Raw genomic sequence first — 25762 nt, 5'->3', positions numbered from 1 at the left:
TTACCAAAGACCTCCCACATTGCTAACACCAATGGTCATTTCTCTTCTGACTTAACCTCTCAGCAGCACCCTAACATAGCTGGCAATTCCTTCCTCCTGAAACACTTTCTTCACTTGACTTCCGTGACACCCTATACTCTCTAGTCTTCCTCCTACTTTTCTGGCTGCTCTTCTTGTGCAGGTTCCTCCAAACCTCCCTGAAGTCTGAATGTTGGAATATTCCACAACTTAGTTCTCAAAGTCCCCACTATAAGAGGTCTAAGAATCCCCTACTTCTCCCTAGGTGATCTCATCCAGCCTTAGAGATTTAGATTTTATTTATTATTATACATTTTTGTCTCCCACCCCAACGCTCTTCTAAAATACAGACCAATGAAATGAATCCACTCATCTATTCCACATTTCATCTTGGATGTCTCATCTAAGACTTAAAAATATCACAAACTGAACCCCTGTTATTTTCCAAAATACATACTCCTTCATATCCTCTGCTAATGGTTAAGTATACCCTCATAGTCACTCAGGCTCTTAATTTTTTTTTTTAAGATTTTATTTATTTATTTGACAGACAGAGATCGCAAATAGGCAGAGAGGCAGGCAGAGAGAGAGCGGAGAGCAGGCTCCCTGCTGAGCAGAGAGCCCGATGTGGGGCTCGATCCCAGGACCTGAGATCATGACCTGAGCCGAAGGCAGCGGCCCAACCCACTGGGCCACCCAGGCGCCCCTCAGGCTCTAAATTTTGAGAGTCAGTCCTTGATTCCTCCATTTCTCTCAGATGCAGTTTCTCTATCACAAGCAGTTTAACGGCAAATCTTGTGGGTTCAATCCTCAGATAAATCCAGAATTCAACCTCCTTCCTCTAAGCCCATTGCCAACACTCTAGGCTAACACCTGAACTGATTTCTTATTTCTGCCCTTGCCTCCTGCAGTCTCTTCTCAACTAGTGACTGTAATGAAACTTTTAAAACAGAAGTCAAATCACATCCATCCTCTGCTCAAAATGCTACAATGACTTCCTACCTCCCTCAGAATGAATGCCAAAGTCCATCACTACCTACCAAGGCCTTCAATGAAGTACATGCCCCTTCTTCACTAGTCACCTGAACTACACCTACACCAGCCTCCTCCTTGTTCCTGAAATGTGCCACGCACACTTGCCTCAAGGTCTTTAACCTCATGTTCCTTCAGTCTGGAGTGCTCTTTCCTCAGATATTATATGGGCTGCCAGGGAGGCCCTTCCTAGCCATGTTATCTAAAAATTTGAATCTACCTCTTCAGTCATTCATCTGTCTCTTCTCTGCTTTTGCCGATGCTCATTAGCATTTAGCTGACATAATGTACGTATTTACTTATCTTAGACTTGTAAGCTCCACTGAAGGCAAAGATTTTTATCCTATACCTCAGTCCTCCCTAATTACATATAAAATAAATTAATAAATCATTGAATGACTCTTAGTACCATCATGTAGACTGTTCTCAGGTTCCTTCCCAAGTTTAATAAAGGTATAAAAAAAATGAGGATTGTTTTCTTAGGCAAAAGACTCAATTTAACTGGAATATCATATTATTACATATGCCTAGGTCCTCCAGGTACTATGAATCGTGTAATTCATATCTGGAGAATATATTTCCTTTCAAAAAATTTCAAAAATTCACTGAGACTCTTTCATCTGTCTTTAACAAGGACTAAGCTACAAATGCAATGAAAATATACTATTTGTCTTCTAAGTAAAAAATTTTACATTACTGCAGAAATTGATCATGTAGCACATATTGCTGAAGCATAGGAGTGTTTGGCAAAGACTGTGGATTTTACAGAATATTTAAATAAAAGGTTAATTACCAATACTCAGGTTGAACAGTAAAATTCTGCCTTTGTTCCACTGCCAATCATTTGAAACACTGCAAATTATTCCATTATAGCCACTGCGTTATCACTGACAATGGCAGTGAAGATGCCAATTGTTTGACTGAAAGAGTATTTCTCTTGGGCAGTAACACTAATCGGCATGCATCCAGTACACCTACCATTTGATACAAGATTTTAGTGTTTCAAAGCTTCAGTGGCAGCTCAAAAACTAGAGCAGTAGTTTTGAGACTAAGGGGATCTCAATGCAAAACTGAAGACTCGTGTGATATTTTGCATGTGGTACAGAGCAAAATTTGTTCTTAAAGCACCAAAAGAGCAGGTCCATCTTTTTAGTGACTAAAAACACTAAATGTAGTGACACAAAATTATAGCCTAAAGAAATGAGATCTAAACAAAACAAAACAGAAAGAACTAAAGATTGCGCTACATCACTCTATCACAGAGATTGGATTAAACTTGGGGGTAAATGAATTTCCTCTGTTCATAATCTTTTCACCTTTATCATCTGTTTCTCTACCTGGAAAAAAATAATATATTGATTAAAGGTAAAAGCACACAATAAAATCTCTGTAATTTGGGAGCAAGAGGGGAAAGGATAGGATGAAGACAGGAAGGTAAAAGGACAGTGAAAAAAGAAGTAGAACTTTGTCAGAAAAGGAGAGTGTTCAGGGGAAAATATGGGAAAAAAAGATGAAAATCATCAAAAAGAGAGAGGAAAATCTATGTATTTTTCTTTTCCCATGCCTTCTTTTCAGTGTCATATTTGTGGTTAGCACTCAGAGTTCTGATAGACAATGGTGTTAGGGAAGGAAGTTATAAAAAGAAGAACGCAGGAAAATATTAAAGGAGAAGTTAATGAAAAACATTCCTGGCATTAAAATAACCTGCTAGAGTTTCCTCATCCTTCCAGGAAAGATAAAAAGATACCTAATGCACTGAAGAGGGGAAAAAAAAACCCAAACAGGTGATTGAAAAAAAATATTTACAACCTGCCAAAAATTAAACAGCACACAGATTGGGATTAAATTACAGAGATTTGGTTAATAGGTTGGTAGAAATACAACTGGAATGTGCTATGGTGAGTGCTGTGAAGTGTGTAAACCTGGCGATTCACAGACTTGTACTCCTGGGGCTAATAATACATTATATGTTTAAAAAAAAAAAAAGAAAAGAAAAAGAATTACAATTGGAGGTACTACTATTAAAAAAAAAAAACACACAAAGAAGGAAACAGAATGTCTACTTTTATCACTGGGACATATAGGACACACTGGAAGAATTCATCAAAAACAATGAGAATACCCAGACGGACTGGATAAATCATTAAGCAAAATTCAGTTTCCATATTATTCTTTAATAGCTCTAAATCAACAGGACAGAGCAATGTTAGATCTGAAATATGACTGAATTACAGAAAGAGAAAGCTAAAAGATATTTTAATAAGGAAAAGAGTTAAGGTGATTAGTAGATGTAGGAAAATCTCAGTAAGCTGGCAATTTAGAAGAAATTTTTTTTTGTTTTTAACACTAATAAAATCTATTCAAACTGATATGAAATAAAAACATCAGACTAAGTATAAGTGTTAGCTATAAGAGAGTTTTCCATAAACACAAAATGAAGTGGGAAGGAAAATAAAGTTGGGGGAAAAGGGGGGTCCAGCTAAGTCCAAAGAACTAGAGTAATTCATTAACAACGTTTGGAGAAAAGATTTAGGTATTCAAAAGAAACATCTGGAAAGAAGGCTTGGTATTTATGGAATTCCTCTTTAGAGGAGGATGACTTTAAGTAATTCAACAAGCTTCTTCACAAGGCTTAGGTTTTATATTATTTTAGTCTCTTTGGAATAGCACCAGGGCATCTTCCATAATTAATGCACAAAAACTCTTATCTGGAAAAGATATAATTTGTCCAGGCTGACAGTATAATTTGTAATTTGCAATTTGCTACTTCCCTCTCTAAGTACACTTAAGATGGTTTCCAGAGTTCATTAGCATTTTTATCAGAGAGCCCAGAGAATGAACCAAGAAAGCAAATAAAATGAAACTTCAAATCTGTCAGTTTCACTACTTGTTACCATCTCTGGGAATAGGTTGGGAAGAAAAGGTTGAACAAAGGTCTAATGGGAAAATGTTTAATTAACTGCAGATTTCACATATACTTACTAATGTATACTCTGCCCCAATACCCCTGGGGAACCTAATACAGAATTTACTGCAGAAATAAATGTCAGGAAGAAACTATCAGGAAAGGACACATACACACACAGTCCCATTCAAATATGGAAATAGCTTAACAATAGCTAAAGTCTAACCACAAGTGAGGCTGGAGGCCTAGGGACTAAATGCTACTGTATGAAGCACAGTTTGTGGCAACATAAACTAAAACCTTCTCAGAGGACAATTTACCAATATATTTTAAGAGTTTTGTAAATGTGTTGGTAATTCATCCAATCATTTTACCTGCAGGAATTTATTCTACAGAAATAATCAGAGATGGGCACAGAATCTTGTACAATAATGTTCAATGAATCAGTAAGCAACGGATGAACTCAAGAGTCACACAGACCTGGGCTCCAGTTCCAATACCCCTGTTACCACACTCATCAGCTCTGAGACTTCAAATAAGTATCCCAAATTCCCTGGCCCTCAATGCTCTCATCTCTAAAAATGGGGCTGCTCTTCTTTTATAAGATGGCTACTCTAAGTAAATAAATAATGTATGTAATATATGCATTGCCTGGCACATAGTAAATGTTTGCTTACTGTTATTATCCTTGAAGTATTGTTTACAATAACAAAAAATAAATGGAAGCTAAAATTTCAACAAGAAGATTATAGAACCATGTATTTGCCATGTGTTTATCCATACACAGTATACCCAAGTAAAATAATAACTAGTGATTTTAGGAATGCTGAAGTTATGTTAAATGAATATTCCTCTTTATAATTTCATAAAGTTCCAACCAGGTTTTGTTAAACACATTTTTTAAGAAATGGGTTAATTTATTATTTTGGATGCTCTGTGGGCATACAATCTCTCTGTATTACAGGCAATTTCCAATTTAGCTTTTACTTTTCTAGGTTTTCAGTTTGTCTACAATGAACATATACTACTAATGAATAAATTTTCTAATCAGAAAATTGTATTATAAAAAGCTTTAAGTTAAGATGTAGAAATAATTTAAGAAAATTCAGTGTCTTAAACATATAATTTGCAGTTCTGATTGTAAAATAAGTGAAGAAGGTAGCACATTTTACTACTGTCAACAATAGGTAAAATATTCCTAATAAAGTAAAGGTGAGATGATAAACACTTACTTTAAACAATATACAAATATATGTGCATAAATAGGTGAAGTAACAGGACAAGAAATTTGAACTGTCAAGAGCTTAGATACGATAATACTGCCTATCTTTTTGGGGGCCCTTCCTACAGGATCTATGCACCCACAAATCAGGTTCTGTGGAATGCTGCCCACTAAAACATCCTAAGAAAATAATCTTATACCTGAAGGCCCTAAAGAAGTTACTAGGTTATGAAGAAAAGGTTCTTTACCTACAAATAATCTGTTAGAAAAGCATTACAATCAAAGGTAAAAAGGCATTTCAAAAAAAAAAAAAAGCAGTCTTTTTTTTTTTTTAGCTTATTCAAACTAAAACAAAGAAAGTCTTCTCAACAAATGGTGCTGAAACAATTGAATATCCATCTGCAAAAGAACTGAACTTCAACCCATTTCTCACATACATACACAAAAATTCAAAATGGATCACAAACCTTAGTGTAAAATCTAAAAATATAAAGAAAGACTTTGGAAGAAAATATAGGTTAAAAAAAATCTTTGTGACACTGGGTTAGGCAGAGTATTCTTAGAGAAGACATCCAAATCAGGATCCATAAAAGAAAAAAAATGATAAAATAGAATTCATCAAAATCTGAAAGTCCAGCTCTCTGAAAGAATGTTAACAGAATAAAAAGATAACCCACAGACTAGGAAAAACTATCTTCAAATTGAGTATCTGATAAAGAACTTGTATCTACAATATATAAAGAACTCTCAAAATTCAATAAGAAAACCTACACAATTTTTTCAAAATAGGCAGGGCAGACACTTCATTAAAGAAGATATATGGGGGCACCTTGGTAGCTCAGTGGGTTAAAGCCTCTGCCTTCGGCTCAGGTCATGATCCCAGGGTCCTGGGATTGAGCCCTGCATCAGGCTCCCTGCTAGACAGGGAGCCTGCTTCCATTTCTCTCTCTCTGCCTGCCTCTCTGCCTACTTGCGATCTCTGTCTGTCAAATCAATCAATCAATCAATCTTTAAAAAAAAAAAAAAAGAAGAAGAAGATATATGAATGGCAAATAAAGATCCTGAAGATCATTAAATAACACTTCTATCTATTAGAATACAGTGTGAGAGAACTGACAATCCCATGGGCTGGCGAGGCTGCAGAGCAATTAGAACTTTCAAATATTATTGATGGGAATGCAAAACAATAAAGCAACCTGAGAAACAACTTGGCAGTTTCTTACAAGGTTAAGCATATGTTAACCACGTGACCCAGCAATCAGTCTTAGGTATTTACCCAAGAGAAATGAAAATTTATTTTCTTTTTAAACATTTTTTTTTTAAGATTTTTATTTATTTATTTGTCAGAGAGAGAGAGAGCGAGCACAGGCAGACAGAGTGGCAGGCAGAGTCAGAGGGAGAAGCAGGCTCCCTGCAGAGCAAGGAGCCCGATGCGGGACTCGATTCCAGGACGCCGGGATCATGACCCGAGCCGAAGCCAGCTGCCCAACCAACTGAGCCACTCAGGCATCCCGAAAATTTATTGTCTTACAAAAATCTAAACATGGTTTACTGTAGCTTTATTCCTAATCAACAAAAACTGGAAATAATACAAATGTCTTTAAACCAGTGAACAAGTAACATTCACTCAAACACTGGATTACTACTTAGCAATTAAAAGAACATATCATTAATACACACATCCAACATGGATAAATCTCAAAGAATTATGCTAAATGGTAGAAACAGATCCAAAGCCTCATACTATATGATTAATTTTTAGAGCATTCTGGAAAAGGCAAAACTACAGGTACAGAAAACAAATCAGTGGTTGCCAACTGCTAAAAGTAGAGAGAGGATTTGACTATTTTAAAAAGGCACAAAGGAGAATGTGGGGATATGACGGAACTGTTCTATATCTTGATTGTGGCTGGTTACAAGACTACATGCATTTGTCAAAACTTAAAACTGTACATTAAAAAGGGTAAATTTTTCTGTATATAAATGATATCTCCATTTTTTAAAAAAAGCATTAAATACTCATGTCATGTTTAAAACAAATGGGTAAAAATTACAAAGTCTCTCTCCACTCTGTACTTTATAAATACAATTCAACCACTTAACCTCCATAGAACCTTCCTCAGAGGAAAGTTGATTCCTGCTGAAGTTAACAATCCACTCTGGTATTCTTAATGATCATAAATAATGCATCATAAATATTCTCAGTGATAAGACTGACTTCAATGGTAAGATTTCATTTCATGATCTGTATCAGAAATTAGGTGGTCCTGTCTCCATTGTTCTCAGTTTCATGAAGGTAACAGTCAAATGGTAACACTTAGAATAAGGCCTTTCCATCTAAAAGGCTTTAAGTTTAGGCCTACCTTTGGTACTATTTGTGAAAGCTGCTGGACATCCATTGCATCTATTTCTTCTCCAGAGACTGACTGGGAAGTTTTGGAATACAATCCCAGACGACTAGCTAAAGGGAAATGGGAGAGAAAACATATTGAACAAATGAGTTTTGCTTGCTAAGCTAGTCAACATAATGCTCACTTAGTATGATTTGTTATCCATTCTTTTTTTAAGTACAAAATGCCTTTATACCAAGGGATCACAAGACAAATTACTAGCAAGACAAACCTATCTGAATTAGTAAAAAGTCTGGGGTTTTATGTTTGTTTTATTCTTGTTTAAATTTAAGAATAAAGAGTTTTCACAATTTAATCCATCAACCCTAAGCACTGAAACAGGGCCATCAGGTTTTGCTTAGTAGCTCAATTTTAATAAAGATCAAAATGCATTTTAAGTAAAGACTCTAAAGCCAGACAAAACAATACTGGATCTGTGGTAATCATGTAGTTATATGTAAAAGAAAATAGATGTTGGAAAGTTTTTCTAGCTTTATTCTTCCCTCTACCTATACCACTATGTTTCTGGTGATATATTCTTAGATAACATAAAGTGTGAAACTCCTATCCCAGTCTCTCCACATATTAATAAAATCAGAATTATGGACATTAGCAAACTGTTTATCAGTATGAATCACAGTTTACAAACTCCAGATTAACTTTCGGTACCTTTTTTTTCCCTTATCTATCTATCTATCTCGGGCCGGGGAGAGGTGCAGAGGGAAAGGGAGAATGAGAATCCCAAGTAGGTTTCATGCCCAGCACAGAGCCTGATGTGGGGCTCCATCTCACAACCCCGAGATCATGACCTGCCCCGAAATCAAGAGTCAGATGCCTAACCAACTGAGCCATCCAAGAGTCTCTCCTCATATTTCTTTTCTTTCTTTCTTTCTTTTTAAGATTTTACTTATTTGAGAGAGAATGAGAGAGAGAGCACATGAGCACAAGGAGTGGAAGAAGGAGAAGAAGACACCCCACTGAGCAGGGAGTATGATGCGGGGCTCAATCCTGGGACTCTGGGATCATGACCTGAGCCGAAGGCAGATGCTTAACCAACTGAGCTATCCACGCTCCCCTCTCCTATTTCTTAAGGTAATCTTAAATGGCATTCAAACAACATAAGCACATACATGATTTAACAACAGAATATAGACACAAGCTATTTTCTTCTAAATCAGGGAGAAGTCAAAGTCTGCTTTGAAAATTATCCTCAAGTTTAAAGGGAAAACTAAATTTCATGTTTTCTTCCATGGGCATAATCCAGTGCTTTTATCCAACAGCACAGTGGATTATGAGGTTAACAATAATCAACTATTCTTTTATGAGTAAAACCTAATGTGATTTCCTAACAGTTTAGTCATGTATTTTCAATTAATAATACTACTTCTTAACCTAAATTTTTTGCCCACATTTTTAGAGTATGAATAAAACTGTCCATTTTAATTGTATGTCAATATTATGCATACACACTTTATATCTAATGGCCCACAAAATTATGCACTGCAGTTAAAGAAAAGTGATTAACAAAAGAGAGGGAAGCAGTCTACTTATACCGATTGCAATGGCAGTCTCCTGTGAGTCTCCAGTAATCATTTTTATAGATACTCCTGAGGCAATGAGTGTTGTAACAGCTTCTTTCACACCAGTTCTAGGAGGATCAATGATTCCCACCAGGCCAAGAAATGCCAGCTGTCCCAGTTCAGGACCAGAAGCTAAAGCAAGAACTGAGGAAATGATAAAATCCAAAAAAGAAAATGTGAGTCACAAAAGCATTACAATCTACTTGACAAAAGCTAGAGACAAAGAAATCACTTAAGACTATAACGTCATTGTAACTATTATATAATCATTAAATATAAAAATTATTACATGTTAAGACATTAGTTTAGTGGTTCTAGATATGGGGTGGCTTAAAGCTATTAAAAATTAAAAGGAGTAAGACTAAAGAATTGTTAAGCAGAGAAGGCAAGTAAGGAGTGAATAAAGAATGTTTTTACAAAGTGACTACACACAGCTCCTCTGAACATCAAGTATTAGTTCTTTAGAAAATATAATTAGGTATTTGGAGAAACTATTGGTTTGTTGAGCTTTGAAAGTCAGTTCTAAACAGACACCTCTGAAGGGGGTTGCTACTAATGTATCTTCATCTTTCCATTTTATAGGTCTTCAGAACAATTCAATAGCTTGAAGAAAAGTCTATATTAATTAATTATACACAACATATAACAATTTTATAAATGACAAACCCCAGGAGGTAAATTAATTTGTAAAGTGACTGCACAACACTACTAACAGTAGTTCAAATTCTTTCATTCTTTTCGTAACATTAGTAAGTATTTCTTACTTGTAACTTTGGTTCCCTAAGAATATCTACCATATCTACCATAACACCGCCAGATCATTATTGGGAGTTTCCCATCATCCTCGGGCACTTGAGCTATAACACAAAATACTGTTCATTTCCAATATCATTTAGCTTCTTCTCAGAATTCTGGACCTTTTAGTAACTATCCTATGAGTCAAAGGGATGTGTCTCCATTTGGAATATTATCAGACTGAACAATTTACAGGAGAAAACACAAAAAAGCACACTAACTAAACGTATCTATCTCATAGAGAAACTGAACCAGATTTATAACCAGATCACAAGCAGTATCAATTCTTATTCAAGCAGAAGATTTGAGAGATTAAATATATTTTGAAAACTAAGCTTAGAGGCAAATGACTTTTATTTCCCCAACATCAGAGTCATACACCTATTTATGTAGATGTAAGCCCCAAAAGCTTTCACCCTGGAGAAAATGAGACACTTGATAGTCTCTGGTGTTGGAACAGAGGTAGAGGACAACTAAAAGGGAATAGTGAGTATCAATTCATGTGTCAGCAAACCCTAAGAAAAGGAATCAGCTCCTAACACTCTCAGTGGAGGGGTGGTATTAGCCTAGAGTATTCTGTATTATTATATATTGTATTTTATTAACCTGTATTCCATATGAAAAGAGTTTAAAAAGTGTGAAACCTCTGAAACTTCTTTAGTGTCTCTAAACCCAAGCCAACTTTGAACCCTCTTGCTGTGAGCTGCTAAGAACAAAATTCTGCCTTCAAAGCTACAAGAATACCTTTCTAAACCTAGCTCATTATAACAGCAGAAATTCTGTACATCTATCCAAATGTTTTATAACCAGAGACCCCTGCTTAAGGGAATAAGAGGAATATTTTTTATATTAAGTTGCTTCCTCCTGCCAGGATTGTGTTTGACTTCTATTTTGTAAAAATGGTAAGTTTAAGGAGGCCAACTCTTCCAATTTCCTTGAAAGAGACTATATAAGTATATATATATATATTCCCCACAAGCAGGCCCCAACCCCTGTTTCTTCAATCTTACACATGCTGTCCCCAGAAGAAACCACCTAATGTGTATATGCATAGCAGACCCTCTCTCCCCATCACTGTTCAGTCAGCAATGGAGACATAAAGCAGAATCTGGACACCTCTTTCCACTCTGGAGAATGGCAAGGGAAGGAGGTGAACAGAAGAGAAACAAGTAAGGAATCACCTCAGTTTAAAGGGCAAAGTAGAGCCTTAAAATATTAATATTTAGGAAAATATTTTAGATCTGTTAATAAACAAGACAGTCAAAATGATGAAATAAGGAGTAATACCACCTTACCTTCCTCCATCTCCCTTCTCACAAGAAAAACTTGTCTAAAATAAAATTTCTATCACCTACTCAGAGACTAACACAGGTGTATAAGTACCAGAAATTTCACATTTTGCTACATTCCCGACTTCTTGTGTTTTGGGGGCCAAATAGCCAACTAAAACTAAAATACAACACTTCAGAAATGGTAGTGTTCTACAAAACCTAGGATCGAGTGGAACAGCTCCAAAGTAAAGCACAAAATCATCTGAAACTAAAGGAAGGAATCACTGAGGAGGGTGCAAGGATAGGTGAAACAGGTGAATGGGATAAAGAGGTACAAATTTTCATTTATAAAATAAAAAAGTCATAAGGATGAAAAGTACAGCATAGGGAATATACTCAATAATATGGTTAAGAATGCTGTACGGTGACAGATGGCGACCATGCTATTAATGGTGAGCATAGCACAATGTATAGACTTGTCAAAACAATACATTGTATACCTGAAACTAATATAACATCGTATGTCAACTCTACTTCAATTTAAAAAAAAAAAAGAAGAAGAAGAAAGAAAGAAAGAAAAAAGAAAGCATTATCTTTCCACCCGAAGGACTATGCTGAAATGGCCTTACCTCGGAGTCCTGCAGAGCCCATACGTGCCTTCTCTTGTTGGTAGAGATCTCTCTGCTGCTGGGTAAGTGTCACAGTTTGCCCTTTGCTATAGTATGTAGTACAATACTTAATCACTTGTTCATAAGCACCCTTCATAAAACAAATCTCAGGTCCATCCTAAAAGGAAAAAACAGCAAATAAATTCAAGTTAATGTCAACTTGTGCATATCTGCCACTAGAGGCCAACAATACATGGCATGCATTTCTCATAATCCCCAGCGAGTTACTCAAGCCTAACTAAGGCTCTGAGTGGCACTTGAACTTTGAAGATTAAAAGCTCATTTGCAGAAGCTTTCTTTACTCACTAGAGAAAACAGCATCTACTTTCCATCCTTACCTCCATACACTGAAGGTAATGTTATATGAAGCCCTGGATTAGTCACTCTGGGGTTTGGGGAGAGCCTTACAACCTAACTGGAAAAGGAAAGAGATCTATCACCAGCCCACAAGCAGTGGTTCAGGCTTTCTATTAGTTGCTAGTATATGTACAAATGTATGTGATCCCATTTAATTCTCACAACCACCTTGTAATTATGGGTATCATCAGAGCCTTTTACTTTTCCTGGCAAAGCATTATTCAAGAGTTTACAATGAAAAACTACAGTCACCTGTCCAAACTTTCTTACCTCTAGTCCTACTCCACAGAGCTCTTTTAGCTGTTTCTTGGCATTTACCTCCATGTTCTTAAATACATTTAAACAGCTACTTTTATTTTTTTTAATATTTTTAATTTATGTATTTGACAGAGACATACCACAAGTAGACAGAGAGGTAGGCAGAGAGAGAGAGAGAGGGAAGCAGGCTCCCTGCTGAGCAGAGAGCCCGATGCAGGACTCGATCCCAGGACCCCGAGATCCTGACCTGAGCCCAAGGCAGCGGCTTAACCCACTGAGCCACCCAGGCGCCCAACAGCTATTTTTATTATACATTGTCCATTGCAACAGGCTGATAGTTTGGCCACTCCTACTACCTATTCTTCCACTCCCCATCATCAAAATATAGTTAAAGCAAAGTTGTCAGTACTTTTTTTTACTTTATGATTCCTCATTGCTGAACGAAATAACAATCACTAGAACAGTTCACAAACATCCCACTTCTTGCAGGTACATGACAGGAATGTATTTCCCTGCCCTTCTCTCCCATTTTAAAGTCAGGAGTGACATGTTTTTGTCGATAAATATGAGCAGTATTGTGTCCCTACTACCTTAGTAGGACCAGAGGAATAGCACATTATTTCCTTCCAAATGGAAATAATGTGCTATTCCTCTGGTCCTACTAAGGTAGTGTGGGCACACAGAGATGCAATTTCCATCTGCCTGGGTCCCCAGGTAACTAGTGAGCAGATAACAGAAAGTAGGGAGGCAAGAGAAAGGTATGATGTTGTTTCCACAGCCTATATAAATCAAATATATTTCTTTTCCTGTTTATCTTTTTAAAAGTTTATAACTTCCTTTTTTTGTTTGCTTAGTTTTATTTGTACCTATTACTAATTATCTCCAAACTCTTCCATACAATATACAGCCCTTTTCAATGGTATTTTTCACATGATTAAATGAGCAGGTAAGCTATTCCTTCCACATCATTACTGAAGACATCCTTCTTGAGTCTTATTCTCCTTTCCTTTCTAGTTCAAGATGGTCAATTTGTAGGCCTGCTCCACGACCAGTATCCAGGAACTTCTCTTCACCTCTATCCTGGGGATTCTTTGCACCATTCTCCAGGTTAGAATTCTTTGGGTTTTAAGTCTTCCTTTTCCTTATCTATTGTCTTATCTTGAAATAAAATATCTGCAAGTATCTAAGAAAAAGTGTGTGGGATATACATTTTGAGACTTGGAATATCTTAAAACACTTTTATTCTATCACCACATTTTTAAGTTCAACTGAGAATAAATTTCCTCTCAATTTGAAGACATTCCTCTACAGCCTCCAGAGTCCAGTGTTACAACTGAAAAGTCTAGGGGTGTCTGGGTGGCTCAGTGGGTTAAAGCCTCTGCCTTCAGTTCAGGTCATGATCCCGGGGTCCTGGGATCGAGCCTGCATTGAGCTCTCTGCTCAGCAGGGAGCCTGCTTCTCCCTCTCTCTCTGCCTGCCTCTCTGCCTACGTGTGATCTCTGTCTGTCAAATAAATAAATAAAATCTTTAAAAAAAAAAAATTGAAAAGTCTAAAGAAGCTGATTTAATTCTTAAACCTTTGTATATGATCTTGCCTCCTCTCTGGCCCCTAAACCTGGGGAAGCTTTTAGAATTCTCCTTAAGCATCCTCAAATTTCTTGATTATGGGCACTGTTGTGTTTATCCCCACCCTTCTTTAACATAATTCATTGTGCTGAGCAGCTGGTAGGCAATTTTATTCTAGAAGCTGAGGTTCTTCCTCTGGAAAATTTTCTGATGTTATTTGACAAAATCCTTCCATTTTGGGGGCACCTGGGTGTCTCAGTCAGTTAAGCAGCCAACTCTTAGTTTTTGGTTTAGCTCAGGTTGTGATCACAAGATCCTGAGATCAAGCTCCACATCAGGCTCCCCACCTCCCTCAGTGTGTCCATGTGTTTGCATGCACACTCAATCTCTCTCTCAAATAAATAAATCTTTAAAAAAAAAAAAGACTTTCCATTTTCTGTACTCTCTTCCTGTTACCACTATTAGGTGGGTGTTAGCTCTCTTATTTATTTTCTGATTTTTGTACCTTATCTTTTTTATTAAGCACCTCTTTGACCTTTTGTTCCACTTTCTGAAAGATTCCTTGACTTTATTTTTTAAACATTCTATTTAAAGTATTTTGTTGTCATTTTCTATGGTCTTTGGAAATTTTCTTCAGCATCTAACATTATCATTGTTTTGCCGAGACCCCTTTCTCTGTTAGTTTGGTCTGTGCCTTTCATGCCGAAGATTTTTCCCAAGTATCTACTAATCCCTGATGGTCCATTTACATTAAGAAGGAAGAAATTCAAGATCTAGAAGCTCTGTGGGCATTGACAGGGTTTATCAAATGATGGCCCTAACTGAAGGGTGATTAAATGATGACCAGGAGTCAGTAAACTCTACCACTGAATGAAGAACTTAGTTAAGAACACTTGGTACTGGGCACCTGGGTGGATCAGTTGGTTGAGCATCTGCTTTCTGCTCAGGTCATGATCCCAGGGTTCTGGGATTGAGTCCCACATTGGGGGGTCCCTACTCGGCAGGGAGTCTGCTCCTCCTTCTGCCCTTCACCCCCAGGTCCTGCTCACATGTTCTCTCTCTCTCTTTCTCACTCTCTCAAATAAATGAATGACAAAGAAAAAAAAACAAAGAATATTCTGTACTAGGGGCACCTGGGTGGCTTGGTTAGTTTAGCATCCGACTCTTGATCTCAGTTCAGGTCTTGATCTCAGCGTCATGAGTTGGGGCCCCGCATTGGGCTCCACACTGGGTATGGAGCCTACTTAAAACAAAACATCTCTGTACCATTGGGATCTCCCTGGGACCAGTCAGCTTCTCTACAACTCTTCAATCTTCTTACTTATAGAGTGAGGGCATGGAGACCTCCCTGTAGGCATTCTAAGAAAGTGGAATTAGGGCTAGAGGCTTATCCTTCAGGACAATGACTTGCCCTTAACATAGTGTTTTCAGTTGTAAGCCTTAATTCTGCTTTCCACTCTTGTCTCCAAGATGCGATTTCTGATACTCTACAGGGGTTAAAAAAATGTGGGGGGGCGCTAATGATCTGGCCTAAAGAAACAGAAAAGGCACTTGGGTAAGTTCTACTGGATCCTCACACAGAATTTGAAACTGATCTCCTATTTTTGGCTCTCTGCCTTAGTCCCCATCTTCACTCTGAGTCTTGTGTACATTCCCTTTTTTATAACCTTTATACACTGGTTGTCATTTTGGCAGGTTCCAGAGAGAAAGTGTAAATAAATGTATACTGACATGCTCAAATACAAGACTTTTTAGAACTAACTATTTGAGCTACTGGGGTTATTTTTAAATTGGTAAATACGCCACATCTGTGCCAGGCTGACCTCTTCTACATCCTGAGTCACTTCAATGGGTTTGGATTTTTGTTGGTTACATTGGCTGGTTTTGTTTTGTAAGAGAAATGCTTCAGATCAGCAAATGAGAATAATCATCACACAAATCTTTCCAAACTTATATCCTGTTTGCTACCTAACTCCCACTCCCACAACTAAGAAGATCAAACTGTAACACATCAAAATACAACTTCCAAAGTACAACTCTGATGAAGTTACATTCAAAACTGCTAAAGTCAAATTATTCAACTTTACATAGCCACATTATCTTTAAGTACTATGTGATCATACCTATAAAATGTAAAGAAAGAGACCTTCCAAATAAACTCATACAGATATGCTTGCTGTATAACTCTTATGTCAAGAGACATCAGCTGAAAATTATGTAACTCCAAAGCAATTTTTGAATACTTTATGTTACAAGGTTTAAGTAGGCTCCATGCCCAATACGGGCTTGAACTTACAACTGTGAGATCAAGAGTCGCAAATCTGCACCAACTGTGCCAGCCAGGCACCCCTTACGTTACAAGGTTTAAGTTATGTTATTTTTACAGTTTTATTTTCACTTGTCTCCTTCCTAAGAGTTCTTAAAAGTTCTTTTAAAGATTAGACAAAAATATTTTTCCCCCTCATGAACAGACTTCCTGGCAGACAACCATTCACAAGTTCAATGTTGGCCAAACTAGTCTTTCTTTAAAAATAATTATGTTTCCGGAGTGGCTCAGTTGGTTGCGTGTCTGCCTTTGTCATGGGTCGTGATCTCAGGGTCCTGGAATCAAGCCCCACATCGGGCTCTCTGCTTAGTGGAGACCCTGCTTCTCCCTCTCCCTCTGCCTGCTGTTCCCCGTCCTCATGCGTGCTCTCTCTGCCAATAAATAAAATCTTTTAAAAAAATCAACTATGTTTCCTACTTATTATGGGGGTGAGGGGAAAACCCTCTCACCCATTCCTTCTACAGAGATGTAATGGTTTCAAACTATTTGCTCACAGGTAAAAACACATAACCAATTATTAATTCCTAATAAAGAAAATATAAAAATACAAATATGTATATTTTAAAGGCAAAATAAGTTTAAGCATCAAGATGGTAATAGCAACTATGAGTGACATAATTATACACTGCAGATACACTTACTACCCTACTCAGTGTATTAAGAACTCATATTACACTAACTTTGTAAACATTTCCAAAACACCCAGGAACAAAGTAGCAGCTTGAAATGTCAGTGCACGTCATTTTGCCAGTTTGTAACCTGGATCAACTAACATGAATTACACACATTTGGTAACCACTTTTCCACAAAATAATGTGGTTCTATTTGTTCTGAAGACAAGACATTCCCTTCAGTAAAAGAACACAGATTGACACCAGAGGGCAGAAACCTATAATACATAGTCATCAGCAACTAAAATGTTGATAGACTCTGGTGTCACAAGTTTTAGGACACTGAGACCAGGCTCCAGATCTTTTTAAGCTGTTTGCTCATACAGCAAAATCTGATGTTCCTACACATGAATTCAAAGAGAACATGAGAACAAGAAGAATGAATTACTATGAATTATACACACTTTAAAGCAATAGACCTCTGTTATGCTCAATGATTTAAATTTAATTTAAATCATTAAGTTTAAATCTCAAGGTGAATAATGAATACAACACAGTCATCTATATTAAATAAGCTTTAGTAAGTCCTCTTTACATGGAAGGGTACCTGCTGAGTTCGGTGTACACACTTAACAGCCATCCACTTTTGCTCAGAGCTAAAAGGATATTCAGCTTTTCTGATATAGTCCTGTTGAAGTCCGTCAAGACCCATCTACATGACACAAAAAGAAAGTTAAATCTCACCAACATGTGACTATTTTTTCCTTTAACAAAGAACAAGGGTCACAACTTACAGCTAAGCTGGCTAGAGATACCTGGGTATTTTTCAAATAAGGGTGACAGAATAGCAGTACTCTATCTACATATACCACATACCTCTGAAGGGCAACATACATGATCAAGATGAAAGTCTAGGTATGTAGATATAGTCTAAGGCATGCTACCTGGACCATATGTAGACTAACTCTTCACACCAACTAAATTAAAATCTCTACCGGCTCAAATTCTGGAAGGAAGCAGGATACAAATAAATAAAGGTACCCGACCAAGACTGAGCATGTACGTTTATGATCAACAGATGCTTCAATTTCAATTTCTTACTTTTTAGGGATTCAAATGTATCTATCCTGTTGCTTACCACCCTACTCCCTTACATCCTACCACTTGATATTCTGACCACTACCAGTGTCCTGTAGCTGTTTGTTCTTGCAAATACCCTCCACATTATCCTCCAAATATTCAAATATATTTTTTAAACTACTGAAAAACCTAAATTATTGCTTTTTGTTGTCTCTTTGCTATCTACTGAAACATGTTCAGACTCTTCTTCTTGGCTTTCAAAGGTCCCACCATGCAGTCTATTAAACAATCATCTGGGCTACTCAAACTCCTCTTTCTTTTTTCATCCAAGTTAACCAATACATAAGCTGACATGCATTCTATGCTTATTTTTAACTCCATGCTTTTATCCTTGCTCTTTTCCTAGCCTATCTCCTATCTAAATCCTGCTTATCCCTCAAAGCCTGGGTCTCAAGTCTGAATTTGCCCTGTTTGGCTCAACCTTTAAGACTTAACTATCTGCTATACTGGTCTAACTTGTATTTGTTCCAAGGATGTCAGTGTCAACTCCCTACCTAAAATGTGAGGTCCCCAGTCATAAGAAGGTGGTTTCATAATCTCTATCTCTTAAAAAAGGTAAGAGTATAAAGTTAAGTATAACACCGTAAATATGGTTAACGGACTGAACTTTTAAATATCGTTCAAAAAGCTATATAATGCTATTTTAACTATAATAAAGAAACATAGCTTTTTGTTAACAAAACATATATTCTAAAACTATCAGTTTTATATTATTAAAATAAATATAATAACCTACATTCCTATATCGAGTCACAATTCAAACAACCTCATTTAGAGGTATTCTGTTTCACACAAGCCTCAAAATTTTCTAGGACTGCTCTTAAAAGTAGGCGTTTTAATTTTTGTTATGGGAGTGACAAAGGGGACTTAAGGTTTAATAATCAAATATAAGACTTAGAAGAGGACATCAACTGGAATAGACGCCCCAACACAAATTCTAATTCTACACTCATTTTAAGAAATTGATAGTAAAGGAAATAGGAAGACTAGAGAAAGAAAAGCCAATTTCTCATGAGGGCCTTAACATCTTTACCTGAAAATATTTAAAGAATGTAGCCTTTTACTCATTTGGAACTCTGTACTTCAGCAATTACACACATTTAGAAAGCTTTCCACACAAAACGCTAAATATTATGGAAAATATTATGAGAACATTCCTTCGTAAGAAGAAATCCAGTTACTGGCCATTAATTTGGTTCTTGAATGTATGGGATAAAGGTCTACTGAAAAGGCTGTATTAGCTCTGTATATCCGGGAAGAACAAAACTGATTCGCAAAAGGCAATAAAACAGTGAAATACTATTGAGGCTTCAATCCACACCTAAAAACCAAGAATACTGAAATCGATTAGCCTCACATTCTCATTTGAAGGTGATGTCTCTTACGTCAAAGAAGAGAAATCAGGCACATACCTTCATTGCCAGAGCAATTAAGGCTCCTTCCGTTGGCTTCCCCATTAGAGTGTTGTTTCTAATTACGGCATCATTGCATACACAGCCCGCCTAGGAGAAATACACAGAAACTATGAGTCCATCCCTGCATCCTAAGTCATTATGAGAAATCACCGTCTTAGAAAATAAAGGATTTACCTCAACAATTCTGCTAACAGCTGGGTTATAGAATCCATGAACAACATCACCATCAACAATCACTTCTCCAAATGGATTGTAGCCAACACCAGTAACCTAAGGAACATAAAGTGGGGTCAGTAATCCAACTCATAGACAGTGCCTTATAAAACCCAAAAACTATAATGATTGTATTCATTTCATTTTATACATTATGATACTGTTAGCATATATACTTAGAAAAGCATAAGTCTAAAAGAACATTTAATAGTTAAAAGAATATAAATTCTGGGGAACCTGGGGAGCTGAGTTGGTTAAGTGTCCAACTCTTGGTGTGAGCTCATGTCACAATCTCAAGGGTCATGAGATTGAGCCTCATGCTGGGTTCCAAGTTCAACCCCATTTCTTTTTTTTTTTTAAAGATTTTATTTATTTATTTGACAGAGAGAGATCACAAGTAGGCAGAGAGACAGGCAGAGAGAGAGGAGAGAGTCTGCTTAAGATTCTCTCCCTCTCCTTCTGCCCTTCTCCCCACTTCATGCACACTCACTCTCCCTCTAACAAAATAAATAAAATCTTTTAAAAAAAAGAATACAGACTCTAATTTTCACCATAATAACAAAACTCGAGTTAATTATATGAATAAATTATTAGTAAAATGTAGAGCATATTTTAAATTGTATTAAATTGTATTGCTAATACAATTTTATATTATTTCTACTTAAAATATACCATAACAAAGGATAAACCATTAAAATCTCTATACATAAACGAGCTCCAAATTTATGTAACATTACATTTATAAACATAGTAAATTTTCCAAGAATTCAAATCCATTTCCACATCTAACATCCGTGATTAATCTGAGACTCAGAAAAAAGCAGAATTCTTTTGGCAAATATACAGGCCCAGAGACACTGCATTTATTTTAGCTCTTGCAAACTACATTAACATAGTATATTACATGCCAGTTGTAAATATCAGAGGTAGAGAAAAGCCAGATACTTTTTCTGTATGGCTAGAACTAAATCAACAAAAGTTAAATTTCACAGTAAAAATAAGACAGTTTAGAGAGAAATTCATGGTTAATGTTTGACATATGAAAGTATGGGCTTAAAACAAAAGAAATGTATATCCTACCTTCCATACCTGAACCATACAAGCACATATAACCCAAATGACCCTGAATCATCCAGAAAAGGCACATTCAACAACACAGTATTAGGTATCCTTACCTAAATCTAAAACCCCAAATATCAATAGTCTAATTTTAAAGCCTACGTAAAATGGAATTGAATAAACCCAAGTACAACTTCCATGATTTGTCTAATGATGCAGTAAGTTGGATGCAAATACAATTTAAAATACTGAACCCATCTTGAGTAGTATGAACAAACACACCTGCCAGAAATCCTTTCAAGACTGGGGTGAAACTGGAACTTGTCGTTGAAAATTAACTTAGCTTGAAAATTAACCAATACACACAGATGACATGCACTTAATAAACTGCCAAATATATTATTTTTAAAATAAAGTAATTCATCTATTCATTTATTCTTTCAACAAGTATTTATTACTATGAGGCAGGCCCTGTGTTGGGCAACTGAGTTATGCTCTATTAAAACTTATGGTATAAGGAAGAACAGAAAATTTTACCTAGGCTGAAAACTAAGAGGCACTGAGTGCTAGGAAAACAAATAACATAGGGCCAGTTCTAGGTGGTCAGCAAAGCTTTTTAAAGAAATGGGGTTGAGGGCGCCTGGGTGACTCAGTGGGTTAGGCTGCTGCCTTCAGCTCGGGTCATGATCTCAGGGTCCTGGGATCGAGTCCCGCATCAGGCTCTCTGCTCAGCAAGGAGCCTGTTTCCTCCTCTCTCTCTGCCTGCCTCTCTGCCTACTTGTGATCTCTCTCTGTCAAATAAATAAATAAAATCTTTAAAAAAAAAAAAAGAAAGAAATGGGGTTGAATGTTTATATAGCAGCAATGTTCACAATAGTCAAACTATGAAAAGAACCCGAATATCCATTGACAGATGAATGGATAAAGAAGATGTGGGATACATACACACATACTCTCTCTCTCTCTCTCTCTCTCACACACACACACACACACACACACACTCTCACACAATGGAATATTACACAGTCATCAAAAAATGCAATCTTACCATTTGCAATGACACAGATGAAACTACAGGATATTACACTAATTAAAATAAGTCAATCAGAGAAAGATAATTATCATATGATTTCACTCATATGTGGAATTTAAGAAACAAAACAAAGGAGCATAGGGGAAGGGAGAGTAAAATAAAACAAGACAAAATCAGAGAGGAAGACAAACCATAAGAGACTCTTAATCATAGGAAACAAACAGAGTTGTTGGAGGGGAGTGGGGTAGGGGGATGGGGAAAGTGGGTGATAAGACATTAAGGAGGGCATGGGATGTAATGGGTACTGGATTAGTTGTGTAAGACTGATGAAAATCACTGAACTCTACCTCTGAAACTAATTATATACTATATGCCAATTAAGTGAATTGGAATGACGGAGGAGAAAGAGGAACAGAGGGAGGGAGGCTGCGACTGAGCTGCAAAGGATGAAGACATAACGGACTGTCCTATGCAATGAGAAAAGTGCCAAAGGGCCTGAAGTAGGAGGACTTTGTCACACCAAAGGAACCATAAAGCCATGCATCTGGTGCCCAGAAAGCAAAGTGAAACATGAAAGGATAAAGAAGGAAATAAGGAACAAAATACATAGGGGCTTTGAAAGGCCATACTTCAGGACACTGGTCACAATGGAAAGCCACTGAAACATCTGAATTAAGGCAGTGACTTGCTAATATTTGGTTCTAAAAGATCTCCCAAGGGGCGCCTGGGTGGCTCAGCTGGTTGGGCAACTGCCTTCGGCTCAGGTTGTGATCCCAGAGTCCCGGGATCCGGTCCCTCATCGGGCTTCCAGCTCTATGGGGAGTATGCTTCTACTTCTGACCTTCTCCCCTTTCATGCTCTCTTTCACTCTCTCTCTCAAATAAATAAGTAAACTCCTTAAAATAAATAAATAAATAATAAAATAAAAGATCTCCCAATCTGCATATAGAGCAAGAAGAGTTTGGTAACAAACAGCTAGGGGAGACTGAAAGACAGGTGCCAAGGATGATTCAAATTTTCTGGACTATAAAAATGGAGTTTACAAGTGCAGTGGGATCAAGACTGGTAGCATAAAGAAAAGGATCTGCTGATGATGAATTTATAGCCCTTATGAAGACACGACAACAGTAATTGTTAGAAATGTCTAAACACCAAGTTTCTTAACAAAGAAATACTGTTGTTAAAAAACAAAACTATACAGTACCTCAGCATGCAGACCATCCGAAGTAAATATGTGAGTAACAGTCATTTCATTCTTTGTCAGTGTTCCAGTTTTATCCGAACAAATCACATTACAACAGCCTACAGAATAAATATTATACGTCACCAAGAGTCAGTGAGAAATAAACAAGTATACACTGAAAACAAATCAAAGACTCTGGAAGCCTTTCCTGCTTCTCTTAATTTTGTACAAATCAAGTTCACTGATAATTTTCTTGTTTTCTCTCATTATGCTTTTCACCACCATAAAGTAAGTTCTGAAATTAAAACTTAAAGTGATAAATGCTGATGTTTTCTTATTAACTTGCAACTGAATTTCTACAGAGCTTCTCAGTATTAGCTTTATATTGTAACTTTATATAGTTTTAAGGGTACCTACCTATAAACCCATATAATTTTTTCAGTTAGTATTTTAAGGTATTTTGCCTTCTCAGTATTATAGACTAAAAAATTAAATTCAGTATTTTTGGATTCCTAAATTTTTAAAAAAAGAAGTTTCAGAGCATACATAAAGTTAATTTATAGCAACATTTAGCAACTGTTGTATATTATTGTTCTTATCAACAAATTCAATGGGATTGTGACACTCTAGGACCTATGACTATCAATTATCTTCCTTGAGATGTCAAAAAATTCTATTAATTTTACTCTAAGGTTTTGTTATATAGATTTCTTTTTTACATGATTTAAGAATTAGAACATCCATGACACACAGGTTTCTCTGAAAGTCCCCTGTCCTAATTGACATACACTTTTAATGGCCTTTTCTCGTCCTGAAAACCGTATTTAACTTTGCTACAAGTCAAACACCACTATGCTAGCCTCTTAAGACAAAAACTGCAGCAACCTGATGATGATTCACTGTTGATGTAAAGTAACAACTATTACTTAAGTTTGCTTGTAATACCATATACTTACCCAGAGTTTCAACAATAGGCAGTTTTTTCACAATGGCCCTCTTCTTCACCATTCTCATAACACCAAGGGCCAGAGTCACTGTGACCACAATCGGAAGACCCTCAGGAATTGCTGCCACAGCCAAACTGTAACCAATATATACTTAGTATTCAAGTATTAATTAAATAGTACCTACAGCAATAATTTCGATTGGTGTTACTTAAAACAGAGGCTAATAAAAATACTAAAACACTCAAAAATGGCCTCAAGAGGAAAGGAAAGTTGATTAACATTTACTGGATACCTACTAGCTGCCAGGTTAAGTGCAGTGGTTGAAGAATGTAGGTTGTGACATCAGATTGCCTAGATTTATGCCCATGGCTTCACCAATTTTTACCTGTTTGACCCTGAGCTATTATTACTACACCCGCAAGTTTAGTTTTCTCATCTATAAATGCAGTTAACAGTAACAAGTATTCAAAAAAAAAACCTTATATGTGACTGTTCATAGCAGCACTATTTACAATGGCCAAAAGATCACTGTAATGTCTATCAACTGATAAATGGGAAATTGTGATATAGCCATACAATAAGTTATTATTCCACCATACAAAGAAAGGTACTTCCTTTCTTTGTATGGTGGATACATGCTACAACACAGATGAACTCTGAAGACATTATAATAAGTTAAAGAAGCCAGACACAAAAGACACATATTGTTTTTATTCCATTTATATGAAGTGTTAACAATAAGCAAATCCATAGACAGAGAAAGCAGTTTAGTGGCTGTCAAGGGCTAGGGAGAACAAAGACTGGTGATTGTCCAATGGGCACAGGGTTTTCTTTTGATGACACTCAGTAATGACTGTGGCTGTACAAGACTATGAATGGACTTAATTCTATTGAATTATACATTTTAAAATGGTAAATTTTATGTATGTGTATTTCATCACAACAAAAAAATTAATTACTGTTCCCTTTGCAATTAAAAAAAAACTCAGGGGTGCCTGGGTGGCTCAGTGGGTTAAAGCCTCTGTCTTTGGCTCAGGTCATGATCCTGGGGTCCTGGGATCAAGCCCCACATCAGGCTCTCTGCTCAGCAGGAACCCTGCTTCCTCCTCCTCTCTCTCGGCCTACTTGTGATCTCTCTCAAATAAATAAAATCTTTAAAAAAAATTTAAAAAATAAACTTTCTATTTTTTAACCCATTCCAAATACCACCTCTTGACTTGTCTACAAGTATGCGTTCCTGTTTTTCATTTTAACATTGCTGCATCCACAGCTTCTACTCACCAGTTTCTATTACCTACTTTTTCTTTAGCATGATCTAACTTGATAATCCTTAGCATCCTGTTCTGTAAGCATTATTAAGCTTTCATGCTCTGTTTACAGATTAATTCCAAAATTTGAAAGCCAATGAATGACAAAATATCACTGGCTAAATAATGTACATACACTAAGAGTCAAGAAATACGTGCCTATCAGGGCACCTGGGTGGCTCAGTCAGTTAAGCACCTGACTCATCTCAGCTCAGGTCTTAGTCGCGGGGTGGTAAATTCAAGCCCCACCTTGGGCTCCAACGACATATGTTCTATCAGTAATACTTCCTACTCTCTTCTGAACTACTCTATGCTGAAACAGAATCCTCTTTTCTTAGGCTTCCATTAACCCTCCCTGTATTAGGGAAAAAAGGCATCATTGTTCACAATCTAGATCTAATGGACCTTTCCACTGTTTTGGTTTTTTTTTGTTTTTTTGTTTTTTTTTTTTTTACTTTTCTTTTTT

At 36.7% G+C, this 25762-nt stretch overlaps 1 protein-coding gene across 9 annotated transcripts in view; it reads right to left on the bottom strand.

The window, feature by feature from the left end:
* The window catches only part of ATP2C1 (ATPase secretory pathway Ca2+ transporting 1), a 184605-nt gene that overhangs the window by 37992 nt on the left and 120851 nt on the right, over nucleotides 1-25762 (bottom strand). For all 9 annotated transcript variants that reach the window (XM_032332978.1, XM_032332924.1, XM_032332913.1 and 6 more), the window contains 8 exons: nucleotides 23999-24123; nucleotides 23064-23161; nucleotides 19729-19824; nucleotides 19552-19641; nucleotides 17607-17711; nucleotides 11843-11999; nucleotides 9121-9291; nucleotides 7541-7638 (listed from right to left, as the gene is read on the bottom strand). In XM_032332978.1, the coding sequence (XP_032188869.1) occupies nucleotides 7541-7638; nucleotides 9121-9291; nucleotides 11843-11999; nucleotides 17607-17711; nucleotides 19552-19641; nucleotides 19729-19824; nucleotides 23064-23161; nucleotides 23999-24123 (940 nt within the window). The remainder of the gene's footprint in view (nucleotides 1-7540; nucleotides 7639-9120; nucleotides 9292-11842; nucleotides 12000-17606; nucleotides 17712-19551; nucleotides 19642-19728; nucleotides 19825-23063; nucleotides 23162-23998; nucleotides 24124-25762) is intronic.

This window comes from Mustela erminea, chromosome 1, assembly GCF_009829155.1.
Source record: "Mustela erminea isolate mMusErm1 chromosome 1, mMusErm1.Pri, whole genome shotgun sequence".
Lineage (NCBI taxonomy): Eukaryota > Metazoa > Chordata > Mammalia > Carnivora > Mustelidae > Mustela > Mustela erminea.
Note: the sequence above shows the minus strand (reverse complement) of the source record. Positions and strands in the feature narration are given on the sequence as shown.